At 42.5% G+C, this 20,142-nt stretch overlaps 1 protein-coding gene across 44 annotated transcripts in view; it reads left to right on the top strand.

The window, feature by feature from the left end:
• Window positions 1-9,954, top strand: part of LOC125715952 (aerolysin-like protein) — a 30,509-nt gene extending 20,555 nt beyond the window's left edge. For 7 of the 44 annotated variants that reach the window (XM_048988084.1, XM_048988076.1, XM_048988083.1 and 4 more), the window contains exons 2-7: window positions 1,219-1,329; window positions 1,615-1,649; window positions 2,739-4,921; window positions 6,515-6,625; window positions 6,820-6,854; window positions 7,670-9,954. In XM_048988084.1, coding sequence (XP_048844041.1) covers window positions 6,852-6,854; window positions 7,670-8,617 — 951 coding nt within the window. In that variant the 5' untranslated portion in view covers window positions 1,219-1,329; window positions 1,615-1,649; window positions 2,739-4,921; window positions 6,515-6,625; window positions 6,820-6,851 and the 3' untranslated portion in view covers window positions 8,618-9,954. Of the gene's footprint in view, window positions 1-267; window positions 1,330-1,614; window positions 1,650-2,738; window positions 4,922-6,514; window positions 6,626-6,819; window positions 6,855-7,669 lie in introns of those variants that run through there. The other 37 variants (XM_048988087.1, XM_048988072.1, XM_048988075.1 and 34 more) reach the window with 15 other exon arrangements.
• Window positions 9,955-20,142: the final 10,188 nt, after the last annotated feature.

Raw genomic sequence — 20,142 nt, 5'->3', positions numbered from 1 at the left:
TTAATGCAAATAGCTTCCAGGACAAGAAAGCTCCTAAGTTTGATAAGTAAGGTAAATTATTTATTAGTAACAGATTACACCCATTACCAAGGGACCTGGGGTAGCTACCCCTATTGAACGCCATGAGAGCAAAGGGGCCCTACACTTACGTTAACAGGAGTAGCGTGGAGCAGAAGCACAGGTTTAGTGTGTCCTGGACAAAAGCTGAGTCTGCAACAACAACAACTTTGGCTGCACAGCCTGCATTGATAAAGGTGCTGGAGTTTTGGGGTGTTTTTGTGAACGCAGGCAGTCTTTGCTCACTGATTTCCTTTTGTTTGTTGAGAACATTTGTTTTGGCTCTGAATGGAATCCTTTGTTGGAAAAAGAGGATATTAAACCTACCAAACTGAGAGCAATTAGGTCACTGCGCCGGTAATTATATATGCCTCTGATTTGTAAAATTGCTGAAGGCAAACATCAACGTTGTTTTGTTTTGTCGATCCTGGTAGTTGGACGTTATATGGCTGTTAAATAGGGATGGTTGTTATTACATGTTCATTCATGTTAAAAGTTGCATTAACTGTCAGTAAAATGTTATTATACAACAAGATATTCATTGAATGGGCCCTCTGACGATTTCTCATCTCCCCCCACAAGACGGCGTCCCTGCATACCAGGACAGACAGCCTGCCAGCAAGCCCGCCTAATCCTCACCCTATACATTAACAATTTTTTTTGCTTTTTTCCGTTTTTTGTGGAACCTACACAATGAATTGCATTGAAAACATTGTCAGGGGATTGTTATAACTGGCTGTTTTAAGGAGTCGGTCAGGCATCTGTAAGAATGTAACGCTCAGTTATTCATATTTTTTAATTTTTCATTACTTGCACTATTCCTGCCACCACCCCTTTCTGACAGCACAATCCCCGAGGCTGTGTGGGGCTGGGAGGGAGGGGTCATATTTCTTCAGCTATATAAAAAGTCAGGATTAAGTGACATTTTAGTCACATTTTGCATGGATGTTTAAATGCAGCAAGCTCCTAAGAGGACAGGGTTATATTAGTGTGTAAGATAATCAATATAAGTTATTTATGAAAAGGCTACATTTTGTGTTTTTTCATTTAACATACAGTATTACAGAAATACAAAGTGCACATTTAATTATTCATCTTAGTACTTGAAGGAAGCATCATCTGCAGCCACAAGTCCACTGATCATCTTCTGTCTTTGGCCAGATTCAGAACTTCAGACGTTCCACCATCTTCTCAAGGAAGCAGCAGAAGTAGGAGCTCATCACCACAAATAAGCTCCACTCCTTTGGAGAGAGACAGCAGAAGCGAGTGCAGGTAAAGGCCGCTCTACATGCCCTGCTGCGTGTCTGCCCTGCTGCGTGTCTGCCCTGCTGCGTGTCTGCCCTGCTGCGTGTCTGTCCTGCTGCGTGTCTGTCCTGCTGCGTGTCTGTCCTGCTGCGTGTCTGTCCTGCTGCGTGTCTGTCCTGCTGCGTGTCTGTCCTGCTGCGTGTCTGCCCTGCTGCGTGTCTGCCCTGCATTACAGCCACTTATTTCCTTATTTTATAACTCATTCTATACAGGAAATATATTTGTGTTCATGAATCATAATTTGAATTTCAGGTTACAGGAAAAGATCATTTCTGAAGCAGAAAATGGTGAGCTGTGTTTCTTTGTCACAATAACTCAGTCTCTGTTTTCTTATTACATTTAAATTTTGCATTTCATGATACATTTTTCATGCATTGATCATTCTGTACATTTTAATATTTTGTAGGTTTATTGCCTGATATTCTGTCACTTCTCTCATGCACACAGACCACATTGGATGTGCTTTCTAAGTAAATGCCCAGTCTGAGTTTCATTTCGATTAGCTGTGGTCTAATTCCAGGTGCTAGTAAATCAGACCCTATAATTACTGAAGCGTTCGCTAATAATGACTGCTGTCGGCCACAGCCGCTCCTTACAGATCCATTCACTCCAAACCCCAAATGTTCAGACCACCGAGGGAGAGAGAACGCCCCCCAAATGCCCCCCCTCGGTGACACCAAGCCCCAGATTCGGGGTCTTCACAGCCCCCGATCATGATCAGTTATTCTGCTGCCTAGGGAGACCTGCACCCCAAAAGAACAGGAACAACATAAAAAACATTGACAATAACAGTACACCCCCTCCCAGTGACAACGATACCACATGATTAGCGAATCATCTGTCCTGGTATAACTGTCCAGCACTGCATATGTGCAGTTTGCATGTTCATCTCTTGTGCTTTTAACTTAAAAAACATGACATCTTTGTACACTAAGCTACACTGTTAGTTACACACTCCATTTTATATTTTTTTAACTGTTGTCAGTTAATAACCTTCCCTTTGTCTTAGGTTATTTTACAGAACGCTGAATACACACAGTACTCCGGTTTCCCCCCACAGTCCAAAAACATGCTGAGGCTAATTGGAATTATCAAATTGCCTATAGGTGTGCATGTGTGTGTGACTGGTATGTGAGTGTGCCCTGCAATGGGTTGACCCCCCATCCTAGGTTGTCCCCCCCTTTGTACCCATTGTGTCCAGGATAGGCTCCGGACCCCCCGCAACCCTGAATAGGATAAGCAGTTTCAGAAAAATGGATGGATGGACATTTTACAATATTTTTAACTCCCAATCATCAGCTACTACAGCTCTATCAGTTTAAGTGCCTTTACATTGGGTCCTTTGTAGATATGTGCATTTTTTGTTTGTGTTTCAGGCAATTGTAGTTGGTTTCGGTCCACTTGAAGCCTTCATTGGGGCAGAAGAGGGAGTGGCTCTGACTGATGTCGATGACAAATACTGGAGTCCAGTTGACCGGAGGGGAGTATATACTATTGCATGCTGCAAGGAGACGAAAGACCCTTCATGCAAGTTTTTCTTAGAAAAGATTGGGGACCATAAAGTTCGTATGAGTGATCTGAGAGGGGTATACCTCAGTCGAGTTCACAGAGATGGTGTCGACTTTATTGAGACATCTAAGAATCCCTCCGACGCATTTTGTGAATTTGAGGTTTTCACAAAAAGTGAGAAGGTTTTGTTTAAAGCTGACAATGGTAAATTTCTGAGTCGTGCTACCCGTGGACACCTCAACATCGAAGCTGCCAAGGACGGGCCAGACAAGTATTGTGAATTTACCCCAACCATTGGAGACGTCGTCAGTCCTAAGTTTGAGATCACCTCTGTGGGCTTCATGGATGTCCGTGAACTGATTCACATACCAGCTGTTGTCCAGAAAGAAACTTACGTTAACAGGAGTAGCGTGGAGCAGAAGCACAGGTTTAGTATGTCGTGGACAAAAGCTGAGTGTGCAACAACCACTTGGAATCATACTTGGGGTTTGAACTCCACTCTGACTTTTGATTGTGCATTTATAAAAGCAGCAATCTCAATCTCATACTCGGGATCGTACGGCACCAGCTCCACGAAACAGACATCCATCACCTTGGGCAAAGAGACGGAGGTCACCATCCCACCCCATAAAAAGATAACTGTTAAATTAGTAGTCAACAAACAGGAAAACTGTCAGGTCCCATTTACTGCTAAAATTAAGAAGATTAAGAGCAGTGGAGATGTACAGGAGCTCACTGAACAGGGTACATGGAGGGGGGTGATTTATGAAAATGTGATTGTTGAAGTTGAGGAGGAGGATTTGTGAAGAGCAGTAATCAGATATAACAGCAACATCTCCCCTAAGCGAGCTGGTGAAATACATGTAATAAAGATGAATCTAGAAATTCATGTACTTTACAACCAACATGGAAGAGTCTTACTGGATAAATTACCCTGATGGTCATACAGTCCTGTCTGACTGTGTCTCATATATGTCATGACCTGCTCATACCATCCCCTTCATTACCTCGTGTGGAATTCCGACGTGAGCAGCTGTCCCGTCTTATTCCTGATCAGTCCCTTGTATTTAGTCCGTGTTCGAGTCTGTTTCCCCAGTCCTGTCGTAGACGTTTTTACCGTGTTGCTCTGCCAACAATAACCCCCCTTGATTTTGTGTCTCCATGTGCCTGACCCTGATTCCCCGCTTCCTGTTTGCTCTCCCTGCACACGGTCGTCACAATATAAGCTTACCGTACTGCTCTAATTTTGTTAAATTTTCCTTTTTACTTTTAATTTACTTTTGAAATATGGTCAAACATTATTAATTTGTAAAATGTGTTTTTCTCGCTGTGCCCTATGCATATCGTACATGTATATTTTTTATCTTTTAGAGATGTGCAGTGAATGAACAAGCTAATTCTTTTGCACTTGTCTCGCTCTCTGATCAAACCTACTGATACAATAACATTGAAGAACAAACCTTTATGGACCGAAGCGCCCTGCATGCTGTGTGGTTAATGCGAAGTGCTTCCACACAAATGATGCTTTTGCTCTGTAGTTGGACTTTCACCCTCTATGCTTCACCATCCTTCCAGCATATTGCCGACAGATCGATTAGGAAAGTTTAAATCAATGCTTTTTAATAATCGTGTAATCGAGTTTAATTGAATAATCGTGACAGCTCTGCACATTTCGTATGTTAATCATTCTATATATTTTAATACTTTGTAGGCTTATTGCTTGACATCCTGTCATTTTTTTCTTATCCACTTTAAACGTAATTTCTAAATAAATGCCCTGTCTGTGAATGGTGTGGTGTTATTTTGATATAATGGAGAGTAAGGGCTTCCTTCTTAATTCAACCAAGGAGACCTCAATCGTTTGAGTCGACAAGAGTGTTTATCTTTTAGAACAATGTGAATGTACGGAAAAGTGATTTGGTGAAGCCCGTCTCTTGGTTGTCGGCTCCATTGTCACTGAAGCTGACAGATCTGGCTGGGAGATCAGGCAGGAGGCGAAGGAGCTGACCCTGGGCCAGGACGGGGAGCCGAAGGCGGTGCAGGGGAGGAGGTGGGCGGACTGAATTTCTGCTGCCTTAGCAAGTAGTTTCTACCAACATCAACGTTAATGTTAGGGCTTTGGAGGTGGAGGCACTAACCATGCTGATGTTGCCAAATGCTGATGTTGCCAATTCCATTGATATCTTCAGAGGGGTGGCATGGTGGTGCAGTGGTTAGCACTGTTGCCTCACACCTCTGAGACCCAGGTTCAAGTCTCCGTCTGGGTTACATGTGTGCAGAGTTTGCATGTTCTCCCCATGTCGTCGTGGGGTTTCCTCCAGGTACTCCGGTTTCTCCCCACAGTCCAAAAACATGCTGAGGCTAATTGTAGTTGCTAAATTGCCCGAAGGTGTGCATGTGTGAGTGGATGATGTGTGAGTGTGCCCTGCGATGGGCTGGCCCCCCATCCTGGGTTGTTCCCTGCCTCGTGCCCATTGCTTCCGGGATAGGATCCGGACCCCCCGCGACCCAGTAGGATAAGCGGTTTGGAAAATGGATGGATGGATATCTTCAGAATATGTATCAATGGAAATGAGATTCAGCAGGATCATTATCCTCTCTCGGAGTCTGAAGAGAGTGACAGTGAGAATGGTTTAGTAAATTCACGCTTTATTAATGAGTGGAATGGTAACGTTAACTTTGGCTGCACAGCCTGCATTGATAAGGGTGCTGGAGTTTTGGGGTATGGCTGTGAACGTAGGCAGTCTTTGGTCACTGATAGGCCGGTATGTGACAACGGTGCCTATTTCCTTTCGTTTGTTGAGATCATTCGTCTTGACTTTGAATAGAATCTTTTGTTGGAAAAAGAGCATAAAATCACAAAACCGACAGCATTTGTGTTATTGTGCTGGTTATTACACGCTTCTCTGATTTGTAAGACTGTTGAAGGAAAACATCGACCTTGTTTTTGTTTTGTGCATTCATGTCCATTCATGTTAAATGTTGCATTGAATGGGGCATCTGACTATTTCTCATTACCTCCCACAAGACAAAACCTTTGCTCTGCCTGAGAGCATGTCCCTGTATACCAGGAAAAACAGCTTGTTTGTACACGAGCAGACAAGTACGAGCCTGAAAAATTCTCACCTTAGACATTTTCTTATTTTTTAGATTTCTTTGTGGAACCTGCACAATGAATTGCATTGAAAGCATTGTCAGGGGATTAATGTTAGTACTGGCTGTTTTAAGGAGTCAGTCAGGCATCTGTAAGAATGTAACGCTCAGTTACTTATATTTAAAAACTTTTCATTACCTGCACTATTCCTGCCACCACCCCTTTCTGACAGCATAATCCCCGAGGCTGTGGGGGGTGGGGGTGGGAGGGAGGAGTCATATTTCTTCAGCTATATAAAAAGTCAAGATTAAGTGACATTTTAATCACATTTTGGTTGGACATTCCAAACATCTTAGGAGCAGCCAGCTCCTAAGAGGACAGGATTATGCTAAGATAATCAATAAAAGTCATTTCTGAAAAGAATACTGTATTCTGTTTTTATTTAACATACAGTATTACAGAATAACAAAGTACACATTTGATTATTCCTCTTGAAGGAAGCATCATTTGCAGCCACAGGTCCACTGATCATCTTCTGTCTTTGGCCAGATTCAGAACTTCAGACGTTCCACCATCTTCTCAAGGAAGCACCAGAAGTAGGAGCTCATCACCAAAAATAAGCTCCACTCCTTTGGAGAGAGACAGCAGAAGCGAGTGCAGGTAAGGGCCGCTCTACATGGCCTGCTGCGTGTCTGTCCTGCTGCGTGTCTGTCCTGCTGCCTGTCTGCCCTGCTGCGTGTCTGCCCTGCTGCGTGTCTGCCCTGCTGCGTGTCTGTCCTGCTGCCTGTCTGTCCTGCTGCGTGTCTGCCCTGCTGCGTGTCTGCTGCGCTCATGATTCATAATTTGAATTTCAGGTTACAGGAAAAGATCATTTCTGAAGCAGAAAATGGTGAGCTGTGTTTCTTCGTCATAAATAACTCAGTCTCTGTTTTCTTATTACATTTAAATTAGCATTTCCAGATACGTTTCTCATGCATTGATCACTCTGTACATTTTAATATGTTGTAGGTTTATTGCCTGATATTCTGTCACTTCTCTCATGCACACAGACCACAAATGCCCAGTCTGAGCTTCATTTCGATTAGCTGTTGTCTAATTTCAGGTGCTAGTAAATCAGACCCTATAATTACTGAAGCGTTCGCTAATAATGACTGCTGTCGGCCACAGCCGCTCCTTACAGATCCATTCGCTGCAAAGCACTCCAAGTGAACATACCAGAAATCCCCCCCCCTCCCGGTGACAGGTTTGGGGTCTCCAAAGTCCCCAATCATCATCAGTTCTTCTGCTGCCTAGGGAGACCAGGCAAAAACGACAAAAACACAAAACATTGACAATAACAGTACACCCCCTCCCAGTGACAGCGATACCACATGATTAGCGAATCATCTGTGCTGGTATAACTGTCCAGTACTGCATATGTGCAGTTTGCATGTTCATCTCCTGATCTGATGTTAAAACATTATTTTATTATATACTATGTGGTACATTCTGTTAGTTAAAAGCTCAATGTCATATTTTCATGCAGGGTACGATGCAAGCTGTTGTGATTTAATAACCTTCTCATTCTCTTGCAAATTATTTTACAGAACACTGAATACGTACATTTTACAATATTGTTAACTCCCGATCACTAACTGTTACTGCTGTATTATTTTAATTACCTACATATAGGCCCTTTGTACAAATGTGCATTTTTTGCTTCAGGCAATTGTCGCTGGTTTCGGTCCACTTGAAGCCTTCATTGGGGCAGAAGAGGGAGTGGCTCTGACTGATGTCAATGGCAAATACTGGAGTCCGATTGAACGGAAGGGAATATATTCTATTGAGTGCTGCAAGGAGGCAAAAGACCCTTGGTGCAAGTTCCTCATAGAAAAGGTCGGGCACCATAGAGTTCGCATGACAGATCTGAGAGGGGTATACCTCAGTCGAATTCAGAGAGGCAGTATTAACTTCACTGAGGCAGCTAAGAATTCCCCTGACATATGTTGTGAATTTGAAGTCTTCAGGAATGGTGGGAAGGTTTTGTTTAGAGCTGACAATGGTAAATATCTGAGTCTCATTGACCGTGGACTCCTCAACATTGAAGCTGCCAAGGACGGGCCGGACAAGTATTGTGAATTTACCCCAACCATCGGAGACATCATCAGTCCTGAGTTTGAGATCATCTCTGTGGACTTCAAGAATGTCCTTCCACTGACTCAAAAACCAACTGTGGTGAAGAAAGAAACCTACACAAACAGCAGTAGCGTGGAACAGAAGCACAAGTTTAATATGACTTGGACGAAAACTGAGTCTGCAACAACCACTTGGAATCATGCTTGGGGTTTGAGCTCCACTGTGTCTTTTGAGTGTGAATATATAGTAAAATGTAAATCAGAAGTCACAATCTCATACTCGGGATCGTACGGCACCAGCTCCACGAAAGAGACATCCATGACCTTGGGGGAAGAGACGGAGGTCACCATCCCACCCCGTAAAAAGGTAACAGCTAATTTAATAATCAGCAAGCAGGAGGACTGTGACATCCCATTTACTGCTAAAATCAAGAAGATCAAGAGCAATGGAGAGGTGAAGGAGCTCACTGAACAGGGCATGTGGAGGGGTGTGATTTATGAAAACGTGAATGTTGACATCAAGGAGGAGAATCTGTGAGTGAAGTGGAGCCGTGACACTTAATAAGCAACATGCTTTCTTCTAATTATCTACAAATAACACAAAGGAAGAAACCTTAGTTTATCATCAGCAGGAGGAAATGCACCATGGATTCAATGCCCCGGCCTCCGTAACAGCAGAAGCAGGAGAAGCAGAAAGAGAATCTTATCTCATAACGTCCTCTCTGGCTCACTTTTATGTCGACTTATTTTAACTGTGTAAAACTAGTCTTTTATGATCAGACTCATATTTTATTTTTTCCCTGCTTAATTTATTTGACAAATAGGGTCAAACATCATTAATTTTTAAACGATGTACCGTATTGCTTTCCTTAACCCTTCTCCGCCCGCGGCGCGCAGGCGACTTCCCAGTTCCACGCCCATGTTTGTGTGACTAAAGATTGCAGTCTTGCAGTTGTTTTCATTCGGTCACGTTTTCGAACATAACAGGTGGTAACAACTTCCCTTAGGTTATTTGTCCAGTTTTTTACAATTACGCTTTAATATTTGTTTGAGGAATAACAGCATACCTTATAACAATCGTATAATTAACACTTTAATTAATTCATTTATTTTTTGTTCGTAGTTATTCGTGGTAGACAAGTAGCCATGAAAGACAATAGTTACACCCCAACCACAGATGGATCGTTCCGACTGGTCCACTGGCTGAATCGAAAGATCGGGCGGCACATGTGACCAATGACAGGATTCGGAAGGCGCGGCGGAGACAGAAAACCAGGCCAATCCTGGAGGTTGCGTTCGCATCCTGTGTTTAATGGTCCTACGGTTTTGCAGCCAATGTTCTATGTTGCCCTTTCGATACGTTCACAGCGACTTGCGGTGGATTACAGACATTACAGCAGGCATTAAATCTCATTAAATTACAATAACATTTTGTGAAAACTGTTACTCATGTACTTTAATATGAATTTCAAAGTTAACGAAAAATAAGGTAACCAATGTCTTAACACTTTGTATGTTAAACCTATACTTTACAAATATATTTTCATTTATGTGGGACTTTATGTGGGATGTATTTTACATAAGTTTTTATTATTTGTTCTACATTTTGCCTCATATGCCTAACATCAATTTATAGTAGAGGGACAAGTTACAATTTGGGTGTGTTTCCTTATATTTGAACCCACGGCTTTTGCGTTGCTAGTTAAATAACTAAACATGGTTGCTTCTGCAAATGGGAACCCGGAGTGCATCCTAGTGAACTTAGTGGAGGGGCGTTTATTTGATTTTTATTCAGAAACGATTACTTTCTCGCAAATGCAACGTGTTTCTCAATATAAAAGGTCAATTTCTCATTAAAAAAATACAAAAATGGCAGCTTTGTATTTGTGGCTCATGTGATTTTCGCACAAACATTTCTGTGTTGCAAGATTTTCTCACAAACGGGCTGAGTAACATCAACTTCCCAAACAGCAGATGGCGCTGTAGGTACGTTTATCGCATCCCATTTGAGATTTCTTGTCTTCGGCTAGTCTGCCACAGAATTACCATTGTATAGCGTTTTAAACTATTTATGCAATTAAAAACTCACCTGTTGTTGACCACTTATTGTAAGCGCACCTCCACATTCCACACCGTGACCTGGAAGCTAGCGTGACATTCCTCATGTGCAGTAAAGGCAGAGTTGATTTGCATTTCTATTCTGCTGACACTGGCATTGGGGAGGGTAGGTTCCCTCTCCGCTTGCGTCTCGATTCTAACTTCTTTAGCAGTCCATTTTACCGTTCTGCAGTGACAGTTTTCGATTTGTTCATGAGTGGATAAGGAGCAGAATTCTATAATTGTATTTTTACTAGTTTATTTATAATATGTATTTTTGTTTGTGTTGAAATAGCCATCCCCGACACCCTGCTTCCATTTAGTAAAAATCCTCAAGTGATACTTGTGTATACGAGTTGGAGTGGCAGTGTTCAGTCAGGTTGGGGGGCTTTTTGTAATGCTTTATTTTCATAAAGATGCAATAGCTCGATGGGATGTCACTCGTGTTGTAACATTCAAGAAAAATAAATCAATAAATCGCATGGCCGTTTGAAAGTAAATTATAGACAATCAGCGGGAAATGAAGCATGATTACACATTCAATTAGAATAAAAACGTGTATGACTACGGTAAAATAAATAGGTTCTGACAATTTGCTTAAAATGTTAGTACATTTTTTGCAGTATCACTTATTTTTTCCCACTGACTGGTATATCAGCAAGACATATTGTGGAGAAGTATAATTTAAGTTCATTTTTGAATCCAGTAAATGAAGGCGGTTGATTGTTCCATTTACACTTATGCAGATGATATTTACCCATTAAAATAACAATGTTCACTAATACATCAGTGTATTTTGAAGGTTTATCATAATATGACATCAAGCTGCAAAACAAAAACCCATATGCCCATCTTGAAGTGACGTTCGCGAGTGACTCGTTTGCGGGGAACAAGTCCTTTACAAGAATTATACACTTCCGCTTGTCCTCAGAAATATGACGTCAATGCTGCTTCTCTCCTGGACTACGGCCAGTGAGAGCCAGTGAGGCATGTAAGGGCGTGTTGTAAGACAGCATATGATTGGCTGAAAACTGAACCAGGGACCTAATTCACGCCTACAGTGAACTAACGACCGAGAGTCTCTCCTTGAGTGATGGGCATTCAGGTTCTTTTTGGTCAGCGCTCAGTTCAGACATAAGAGCTGACGGCTATTTAGTCGCCCTACTGGCCTTTATAATTCAGCCAAATTTACCAATGTTTTGACCGATGATTGGTATGTGTGCACATTTATCATTTAAATAATTCATTGTATTTATAGCATGTAACTGAATGGTTACAACTATATAAGTTAGGAAAGGAACCCCAGAACGAGAGAACCGAAGGAGTGAACCAAGGGCAGTGCTGTAGCAAGTTGCAGTAGAAACTAAAGTGTGGCGACAGGCACATTAAGGGGAAACTCAGTTTCGGAGCACCATTGCTGAAAAGGCAAGCGACCCTATAGGACCAGCAAAAGACAATCTCTGGTGTCTTGTATGTTAAACCTATACTGTACATTTCTGAGAGCCGTACCTGGGTCGTGACTGAAATACTCCATCTACTGGTGTAGCATATATCCTACACCTGAAGTGATTTTCCAGAGGCTGCAGCTGGATTTTAGAGATGCAATATGATATGATTTAAAATGATTTTAATATGACACTTTATTGTCATTGTATCAGAAATACAACAAAATTTGTTTAGTAGCTCAAAACGAATCTTTTAGGTGAACTGTATCAAATGACCTGTGTCCCAAAAAAAAGAATAATTTCTCCCCTCACTACTTAGTGGAAGAAGAGCGTTCGAGTGGGAGGGCCAATGTCGAGTAGGACAGGTTTATAATGAGGGTTGGGGTATCAAATGATATGTTATAAACCCCTCCCACATTGTACCTCCTACTCAACATTAGCCATCCCACTTGACATTACCCCTCCTACTCAACATTGGCCCTCCCACTCGACATTACCCCTCCTACTCGACATTGGCCCTCCCACTCGACATTACCCCTCCTACTGGACAATGGCCCTCCCACTCGACATTACCCCTCTTATTCGACAATGGCCCTCCCACTCGACATTACCCCTCCTACTCAACATTGGCCCTCCCACTCGACCTTATCCCTCCTATTTGACATTGGCCCTCCCACTCGACATTACCCCTCCTATTTGACATTGGCCCTCCCACTCGACATTACCCCTCTTATTCGACATTGACCCTGCCACTCGACATTACCCCTCCTATTTGACATTGGCTCTCCCACTCGACATTACCCCTCCTACACGACATTGACCCTCCCACTCGACATTACCCCTCTTATTCGACATTGACCCTCCCACTCGACATTACCCCTCCTATTTGACATTGGCTCTCCCACTTGACATTACCCCTCTTATTCGACATTGACCCTCCCACTCGACATTACCCCTCCTATTTGACATTGGCTCTCCCACTTGACATTACCCATCCTACTCGACATTGGCCCTCCCACTCGAAATTACCCATCCTACTCGACATTGGCCCTCCCACTCGACATTAGCCCTCCTACTCGACATTACCCCTCCTACTCGACATTGGCCCTCCCACTCGACATTACCCCTCCTACTCGACATTGGCCCTCCCACTCGACATCCGGCTCCTAGCTGCATCGATATGCCTCTCCTTGGTTGTATAAAATACCTATTGCTAATTCCTTAATTTACTTTTTAGCAGTGTTTCCCAGTCCGGTCCTCAGGGCTCACAGACTGTCCACATTTTTGAGAGCCGGGAGGGAGCAAGAATGTGGACTGTCTGTTTGTCACTAAGGACTGGTTTGAGAAACGCTGCTTTGTAGCATTCGATTTTAGTGTTTTTGCTACTAACAGCTATGGAGTTGACGGTTGGTTGTGAATTGCCATGTTTGCTTTGACCAACAGGCGAGTTATGAGTGGAACCTCTGCCCTCTACTGAACATATACCCTGAGGCAGATTGGTCAGTATAATATTAGCTCTGTTTTGTTTTCAAAACTATGCTAGCAATATTAGCTGCAGATAAAAGGTTAAAACTCCTTTACAGTTACTCACCATTTCTCATGCCAGAAAGCGTTTGGGTTACTATGAAAAGAAAAATTATGTTTAATAAAGGCTACCAGAACATTAAAAGTTTTGTAGGATTACATTGAACATGTGATAACCGTTCTTTGTTCTATTTTATTCGCGTTCATTATACACTAATAATTATTATTAATTGCATGGTTTACAGTGTTAAAATGGAATTAATGTTTATTTAGTCAGCTGCTGTGTCAGGTGCATATTCCATCTTAAGTTGATAAGTAATCTGGAAGACTAGGAACCTGCTGATGGACATAAAATTGCTTTTTTTCTTGAAGTGGCAGCGAAAAAGGGAGGAATTAGCACATTCTGTGTTGGTGTATTATCTTGCTGGGTCATTCTGGCTCAGTTTAATAAGTATTTGGTATTGCCCACGCTCGAGCGTCTCTGAACTGTAGCTGTAATAGTAAAAGTATATTTTAGATATCTTACTCATTTGATTGTAATTTAGCAAGTTCTTTATTGCTTCCTGTTTCTTTGTGCTCTGATTGTAACTTTTATAACTGAATAATAATAATTGCTGAATTGAATAATTCCGCCCCCAGCATACTACAGAAGCGTGTGAAGTATACAAAGACAACATGCAGTGCACTAACTGAGCGACTGTTGAGCCTCCATTGTTTAAATGAAATATTTCATAAAGTAAGACATCTGGAATATGTTCATACTATGTTAGCTATACCAAAGTTTACATTTTTTGTAATTCGAGCTAAGCTTTTTCTCAGGCATAAATTCAGTAACCAAAATAGAACATTATCTAACACAAAGGAAGTTGCTGCATAATCACCACCATGGGTGACTAAAACATAATTCAATAGAACCCTTAAAACAAAAAACACCATTATTGTTTATGTGTAGTAAAGCAAACCTAGAACTTTCAAATGACACAATGACAATATTGTAGCATTCCATTTTGACAATATTTTTACTACCCCTTGAGATTCTGAGCTTGTGGCAGGACTCCTGATATGGAAATTTGGGATGTTTGGTGACCTGTAGTGCGCACCTCTTGGCAGATAAGAGGAAGATACCAAGTGCAGTTGCAGAGTATGGAGTAATGAATACATGTCAATAATGTTAGGTGACCTTACTTACAATGCTGACTGACATACGGCCTTTAGAATACCAGTCAAAATTGAATAGGGGCACATGTTTAGAAAATGTTTTTATCATTAGTTGGGTACATGCTACAAGCTGAATAAATAATATATGGAATTAGGCCAAAGACTTGTATATCCACAATTTTTTTCCGGTGCCTAGGTGTTACCGTTCCAAAAACACAGGCATCTGAAAATAGCCGACCAGGCATTTTTGCAAACAAAGGAAAAATCTCATTAAAGTTAAAGTCAGCGTAACTCCTAAATTTAACATGCTAGGCCAGAGAAATTTTGTTTTTTCATATTGGCCCAGGGGCAAACAAAGTGCCACAAAATTGTTCAATTCTGAGATGCCCGAGCATGGACCATTTGTTGAATTAAGCCAAAATTACCCTGTTTTATGAGGTATTTTGCAGGAAAAAATTATATTTGTCAAAATACTGGTGAACACAGTAGCTTCGGTAATATCTGATAAATCATCCTCCTTTATCAGGGAGCCGCATTTGCTTGACACTTTTGTGGTTCTTTTAGTCTTTTAACATGAAGAGTTGGGCCGCAGCCTCCGGGTACCTACTGTGCCTATCATCTCATTTTATTAAGCTGTCATTGTACCTGGATGGTCGTAAGCTGATTGCTTTTGGAAAAGGTGTCTGTTAAACACCAACCGCAGATGCCTGCAAACATATGGCCAGATCTCCACACTCGACAAGATCTAAATGCTAGACTGATGTCACTGAACGAAACCCCCAACCCTCACCAACCTCCATCACACTACCAACAGCTCAGTTTTCTCTAACAACACAAACATGTCACTGACTATCTACAGTATATTCTGTGCACTGGACTTTTTTTCTAAGATAGGGGAGAGGGAGGAGAGAGGAAGGGGAAAAAACAAGCTTAATTTATAACCCCTTGACACAACCCTCACCCCTCTGTGCCAAGGGTGTTGTCTGTGTGAGCCAATCACAGCACAGACCCAACCCTCCAGTTGCTATGCTTTCTGCAAAACTTGGGGGGGAGTTAGGGAGGGGGGCTGAGGTTAAGATCACATGGCTGACAAAGAAAAGCCCCAGCACCAGATCATACAGCATAGTCTTCATCTTCTGTAAGGCACACAGAGCCAAGCTTATTAAACTTGAACTACTTCCATAAGCATTCGACTGAATGAATAATTAAAGCGTCATTAAAACTCTAACCCAAGTAGGTCATTCTGGTTAAGTGCATTTAGCAGAAAGTGTAATGTAATAATATAGGAAGGACAAGACCCAATGGCCTGTTAAGGCAGAATGTCAGAAGTAGGAGTCATTTATTATACAGTTACTGGGGTGAACCCCTGCTGAAGGACAGTGCATGCGGGATGAGGGTGCTGGTTGGGGGGTTATCAGAGGTTTATCTGGCCATTCTGCCACTCCCCCTCACAGTACTGGGGACAGTTAATAATTGTGAGATTTTTAAGCAAAGTAAAGGGAACTGTTTGTGCCAGGATCCACGGGGATCAGAAGATACCTTATCTGCCTATCGCAGTGCAGAGTCCAGTCAAAAGGCTGAGTGCAGGGGGGCCGCAGAGGGGATCGTTTGGATGGGGACGTCACAGTGGATCCTGCTGGGGGGGGGGGGTCTGTCCTCACAGCCACGTCCCGCATCTGGAATGGGGATAATTATCTGCTTAATTGATAATGAATTGAATTAGATTCCAAGATTCCAAGCCTCACATTGTACATCTAGACCCAGCTTATTAGGAGGGTCTGAGTGTTTGCAGTGACCTTTAACTTTTGCCCTTGCGTATGTCAAATAAATGAGGAATCGAGTACAGTTACAGAATACAAACACTTTGTTCTGTGGACAAAAACTACAGTAACTATATGCATAAAAAATAAATGTATAAAGTGTGAAGAGCCCTAATAGCAGTCAGTCAGGGATGAGTGACTGACCAACAGACAGCTAAGCTGATGTTCATAATGGCATGAAACGGAACTTTGTCATGTAGTAACAGCAGACATATCTGAGTATGGCACTGGATGAAGACGCTTGGGATACTGACAGAATGTGGCACTGTGGTCTCTGCTCTGATCTCACAGTTCTGCCGTGTCTCATTATAAATCTTTGTGCTTGTGTACGCAGGTCTTCAGCCTAGTTTGAAACCAGGCCGGCCCAAATCACCTAAGTTTATTGAGCTGATAGTTTTATCAAAGGCAACATAGAAGTTATGATCAGGCTCAGCCAATGTCATTGGAGCAGCTGGGGCTAATGATGATATCAATCTGCCAGCAAAGGGATTCCCAGCCTGCACAGCTGCAGCCATAGGGGACCCCCCCACATAAGAAATACAATTTCATGCCATGCTAGTTGATGATTCTTATGGAGCTGCTTTTATTGAGTTGCTGGTGAATTCAAGCTCTTCACTTCGTCGATGCATTGAAACACTGGAATTAACTAATTATCATGCTGATTAAGCCACAGATGTAACCTTTTCTCAGTGTGGCCTGACGCAATGTGGCTACAATAACACATGCACAAGGGGCACATAAGGGCGACTGGGAGTAAAGAAAGTGGGGAAGAGGATCCCCAGTGATCTGTTTCTAGGTGACAGAAGGCCCAAGACACAGCAGTGCACTGGGGTGAGCCTGCTGCCCTGTTCTCCACCTTCTCTCTCTCTGTCCCCCACTGTTCCCTTTCATAAAACCACTGAGCCTTGGTTATCACCCAGGCTTCTGTCCACATAACTCTCAGCCCGTGGAAGGGTGCCAAGGCATGAAACCCCTAAACACAACTTCAGATACACAAATCAACTGTGCCACTGAATATGCATCTTAATGCTGATCTCAGCAAGTAGGAAAGGAGTGTATTTCCAGACCGGCTCAGCAGGAAATACAATGCAAGGGCAGGAGATAGTCTGGTCAAAGTGCTATGGGGAATGAATGAGACCGGTGACTGCAGGACAGAACTGGTTGATGAAGACCTTCAACTACAGACTTTAACACTTACGAATGAACCTGACTCATTTCAAGAGGTTTGAGGTTAGTCCATCAAAATGAGCTTCATACAAATATGTTGTGTATAGTATACTATGCTGTGTACAATATTACACCATCTGCTCTGCCAGAGCAAGGTCATGCTGAGAAATCTACCATGAACTGGCTAATCAAATTAGAGGAACGTCACCACTGACGGTCGTATTACACAGACCCAAAATGCGATTCTTACTAGCACGGTAGAGATTGTTCTTAATTCACACTCTGGATCATAAGCATAATATAGTTTGATTGATATATTATTTTTCACATGTTTAAATTAACTTGTCTTTCATCGTTTATCTCAGGCTTATCACCAACCCATAATAAAGACAAGAAAAAGAGTAAAAAAACATTAAAGATATCTGCAGCCTGCCGACTGCGAATGTCAGTGTGTGTCGGTGTGAGATCAGCCCCAGCTAGAGCAAACTGGCTGACCAAGCCCTCCAGTACTTTTGACCAATAATGAGTATCCATCCTTTAGCGCCTATTTGTGCCTTTTCTGTAGTACATTGACATTCTCTTACTAGCTGCATGGTCAATACTGAAATGGAGACCTGACATCAAGTTTTCCATACTGTACTGGAGAATGTGCATCACCCCTTATGCAACATATGCTGAACTCTCTTTCACCGACTACATTCAGTTACTGACTGTTATGCATCTAGCAGACGCTCTTATCCATAGCAGCATAGACGTAAGGATCAGAGAGCAGGGTCAGCCAGTGACCCTGGAGCAGGTGAGGTTTAGGGCCTCGCTGAAAGGCCCAGTGGTGACATCACTCGGCCAGCCACAGGGTTGCAATTCACAAGCTCCAGTGCCCTAACCTGCTGGCTTTCACACTGCGCCAGAGAGAACCGACAAGTGGTAATGCAAATTAAATTAAATACACACTGCAACTTCAGCAGACACACGTCTTTGGTCTGCAAAAGAAGATCAGAAATTCCCGCAGTAAGGGAAGAGCATGCAAACTTCACACATACATTAAGTGGGGGCAGAACTGGATCCCCTAACCTGGGAGATCTGATGCAGCAGAGCTTTCCACGGAGCCAGCCCTCTCTGGTTTACTCTCTGTCTGTCTGTCCTATCCTATCGTTCCTAGTGAAAATAAGCTAAAATGTCCAGATGTCTCCCCAGGGTGCCACCCACACATCATATAACAGCTGACAAAATCCCAAGAATGAAAATGTTAGTCTCAAAATATTTGTTTGTTTTCAGTTCAAATCTGTCGTTGCAACTACTTATGCAAATTGTCAGTGAAATTCTGAAAATCACAATCTATTGTGCCTGTCAGATCTGTCCTTTTTTTTTCTTTTTAAATCTACCGAAAAGGTCAAATTTCTCATGGCACTAACTAGAATTTGAATTTATTGAAAAAGTTCACGAAACAGAAAATTGACACACCTCGGAATGTAAGCATGGACTACGAGCCGACAGCTCAGGGGCTGGACCTTGTACAAAACCCAAGGACACATTGTGAGTAACTGTTCATTATTTTGTATAGTTTTTAGCTAGAAGCTCATAACTGCTTTAATTTCTATGGTAGTAAATAACATGACAGTACGGCAGGAATAAATAAGCTTGGCCATCCTTCAACTGCAGAGACTGAACTTGACAAGACAATTTCTGTATTCTTTTAAAGATATTAAAGTTGTAATGATAAGGAAAAAAAGATTCTTTAATGAGCCGCACTTGGCTGGGACTGAGTGTTATTAGGGGTAGCTCAGTGGGTAGCAGTGGGTAACCCTAACCCTTCATACCCCCCAAGGTTATGGGTTTGATCCCTACCTTCTTTGACTGTGTATGGAGCTGGCACATTCCCTGAGTGTTGTTTGGGTTTCCGTCTGTCTGGTGAATTGGCTGGGGGCCACGATTGATCCTCCTTTGATGTTAAACATGCCCTTTTCAATAACTGACAATCACGCAAAATCTCCCGATCATGTAAATTTACTGAGTTGGGCGCCCACCTGTTTGAGCACCTCAAAGATCTCTGCACATCACTGTGTGTTTGTGTCTGTGTTTGTAAACATGACACTGTGAAGAACAGATTTCCCCACAATGTAGCGAAAACTTGTAACTTTTTACCTTGCAAAAAGAATAACCCCAATTTTATAAAAATCTGTGACTGTTGATCAAAAAACTAAAAACTCCAAAACACTTGTATTTTTTTTGGTTACTTATAGTTAAGGTTAGGGCTGGGTAGGGGTTACGGCTGTCATGGTTGGGATTAGGGTTTGCCCATAAAAATGAATGTAGAGTCCCCATTAAGAAATTAATACAAACGTGTGTGTGTGTGTGTGTGAGAGAGAGAGAGAGAGAGTGAGTGACACCCTGGCATCTAAAGTTTCCGAAGCAGATCCTTGACTCTATAGAAATGTTATGATTGCCTCACCTATTTATTGCTCAGTTATTGTTCACTTATTCTTATATTGCCTTGCCTTTTATTGCACTGCTGTTTGTCCTATCCCACCCAACCCCCGGACCTCTGGCAACAGAATTTCAGTGTTCCTCCAAATACGTGGAACCTGATTTGGTTCTGCACCAAAGATATTCCCACATAATGCAGACGAGCAGAATCTTCAGAATCACTTATTCAGCTATATAAAGACGCACTCTGTCTCCTGTCATTGACAGTATTCATGATTGACCCAAGTACTCACGCTTTTTTCCCCCCTAGGCTGCCAGTATCTATTTATACTGTGTATCTGTCTGTGGAGTACGGCGGGGTCGTGCCCTCGTAAGACTCCGCCCCTCGTAGCGCTCCGCGGCGTGGACCCGCCCCTACGCTCGCGCCG

This window comes from Brienomyrus brachyistius, chromosome 20 (genome assembly GCF_023856365.1).
Source record: "Brienomyrus brachyistius isolate T26 chromosome 20, BBRACH_0.4, whole genome shotgun sequence".
NCBI classification, from domain to species: Eukaryota; Metazoa; Chordata; class Actinopteri; order Osteoglossiformes; family Mormyridae; genus Brienomyrus; species Brienomyrus brachyistius.
Note: the sequence above shows the minus strand (reverse complement) of the source record. Positions and strands in the feature narration are given on the sequence as shown.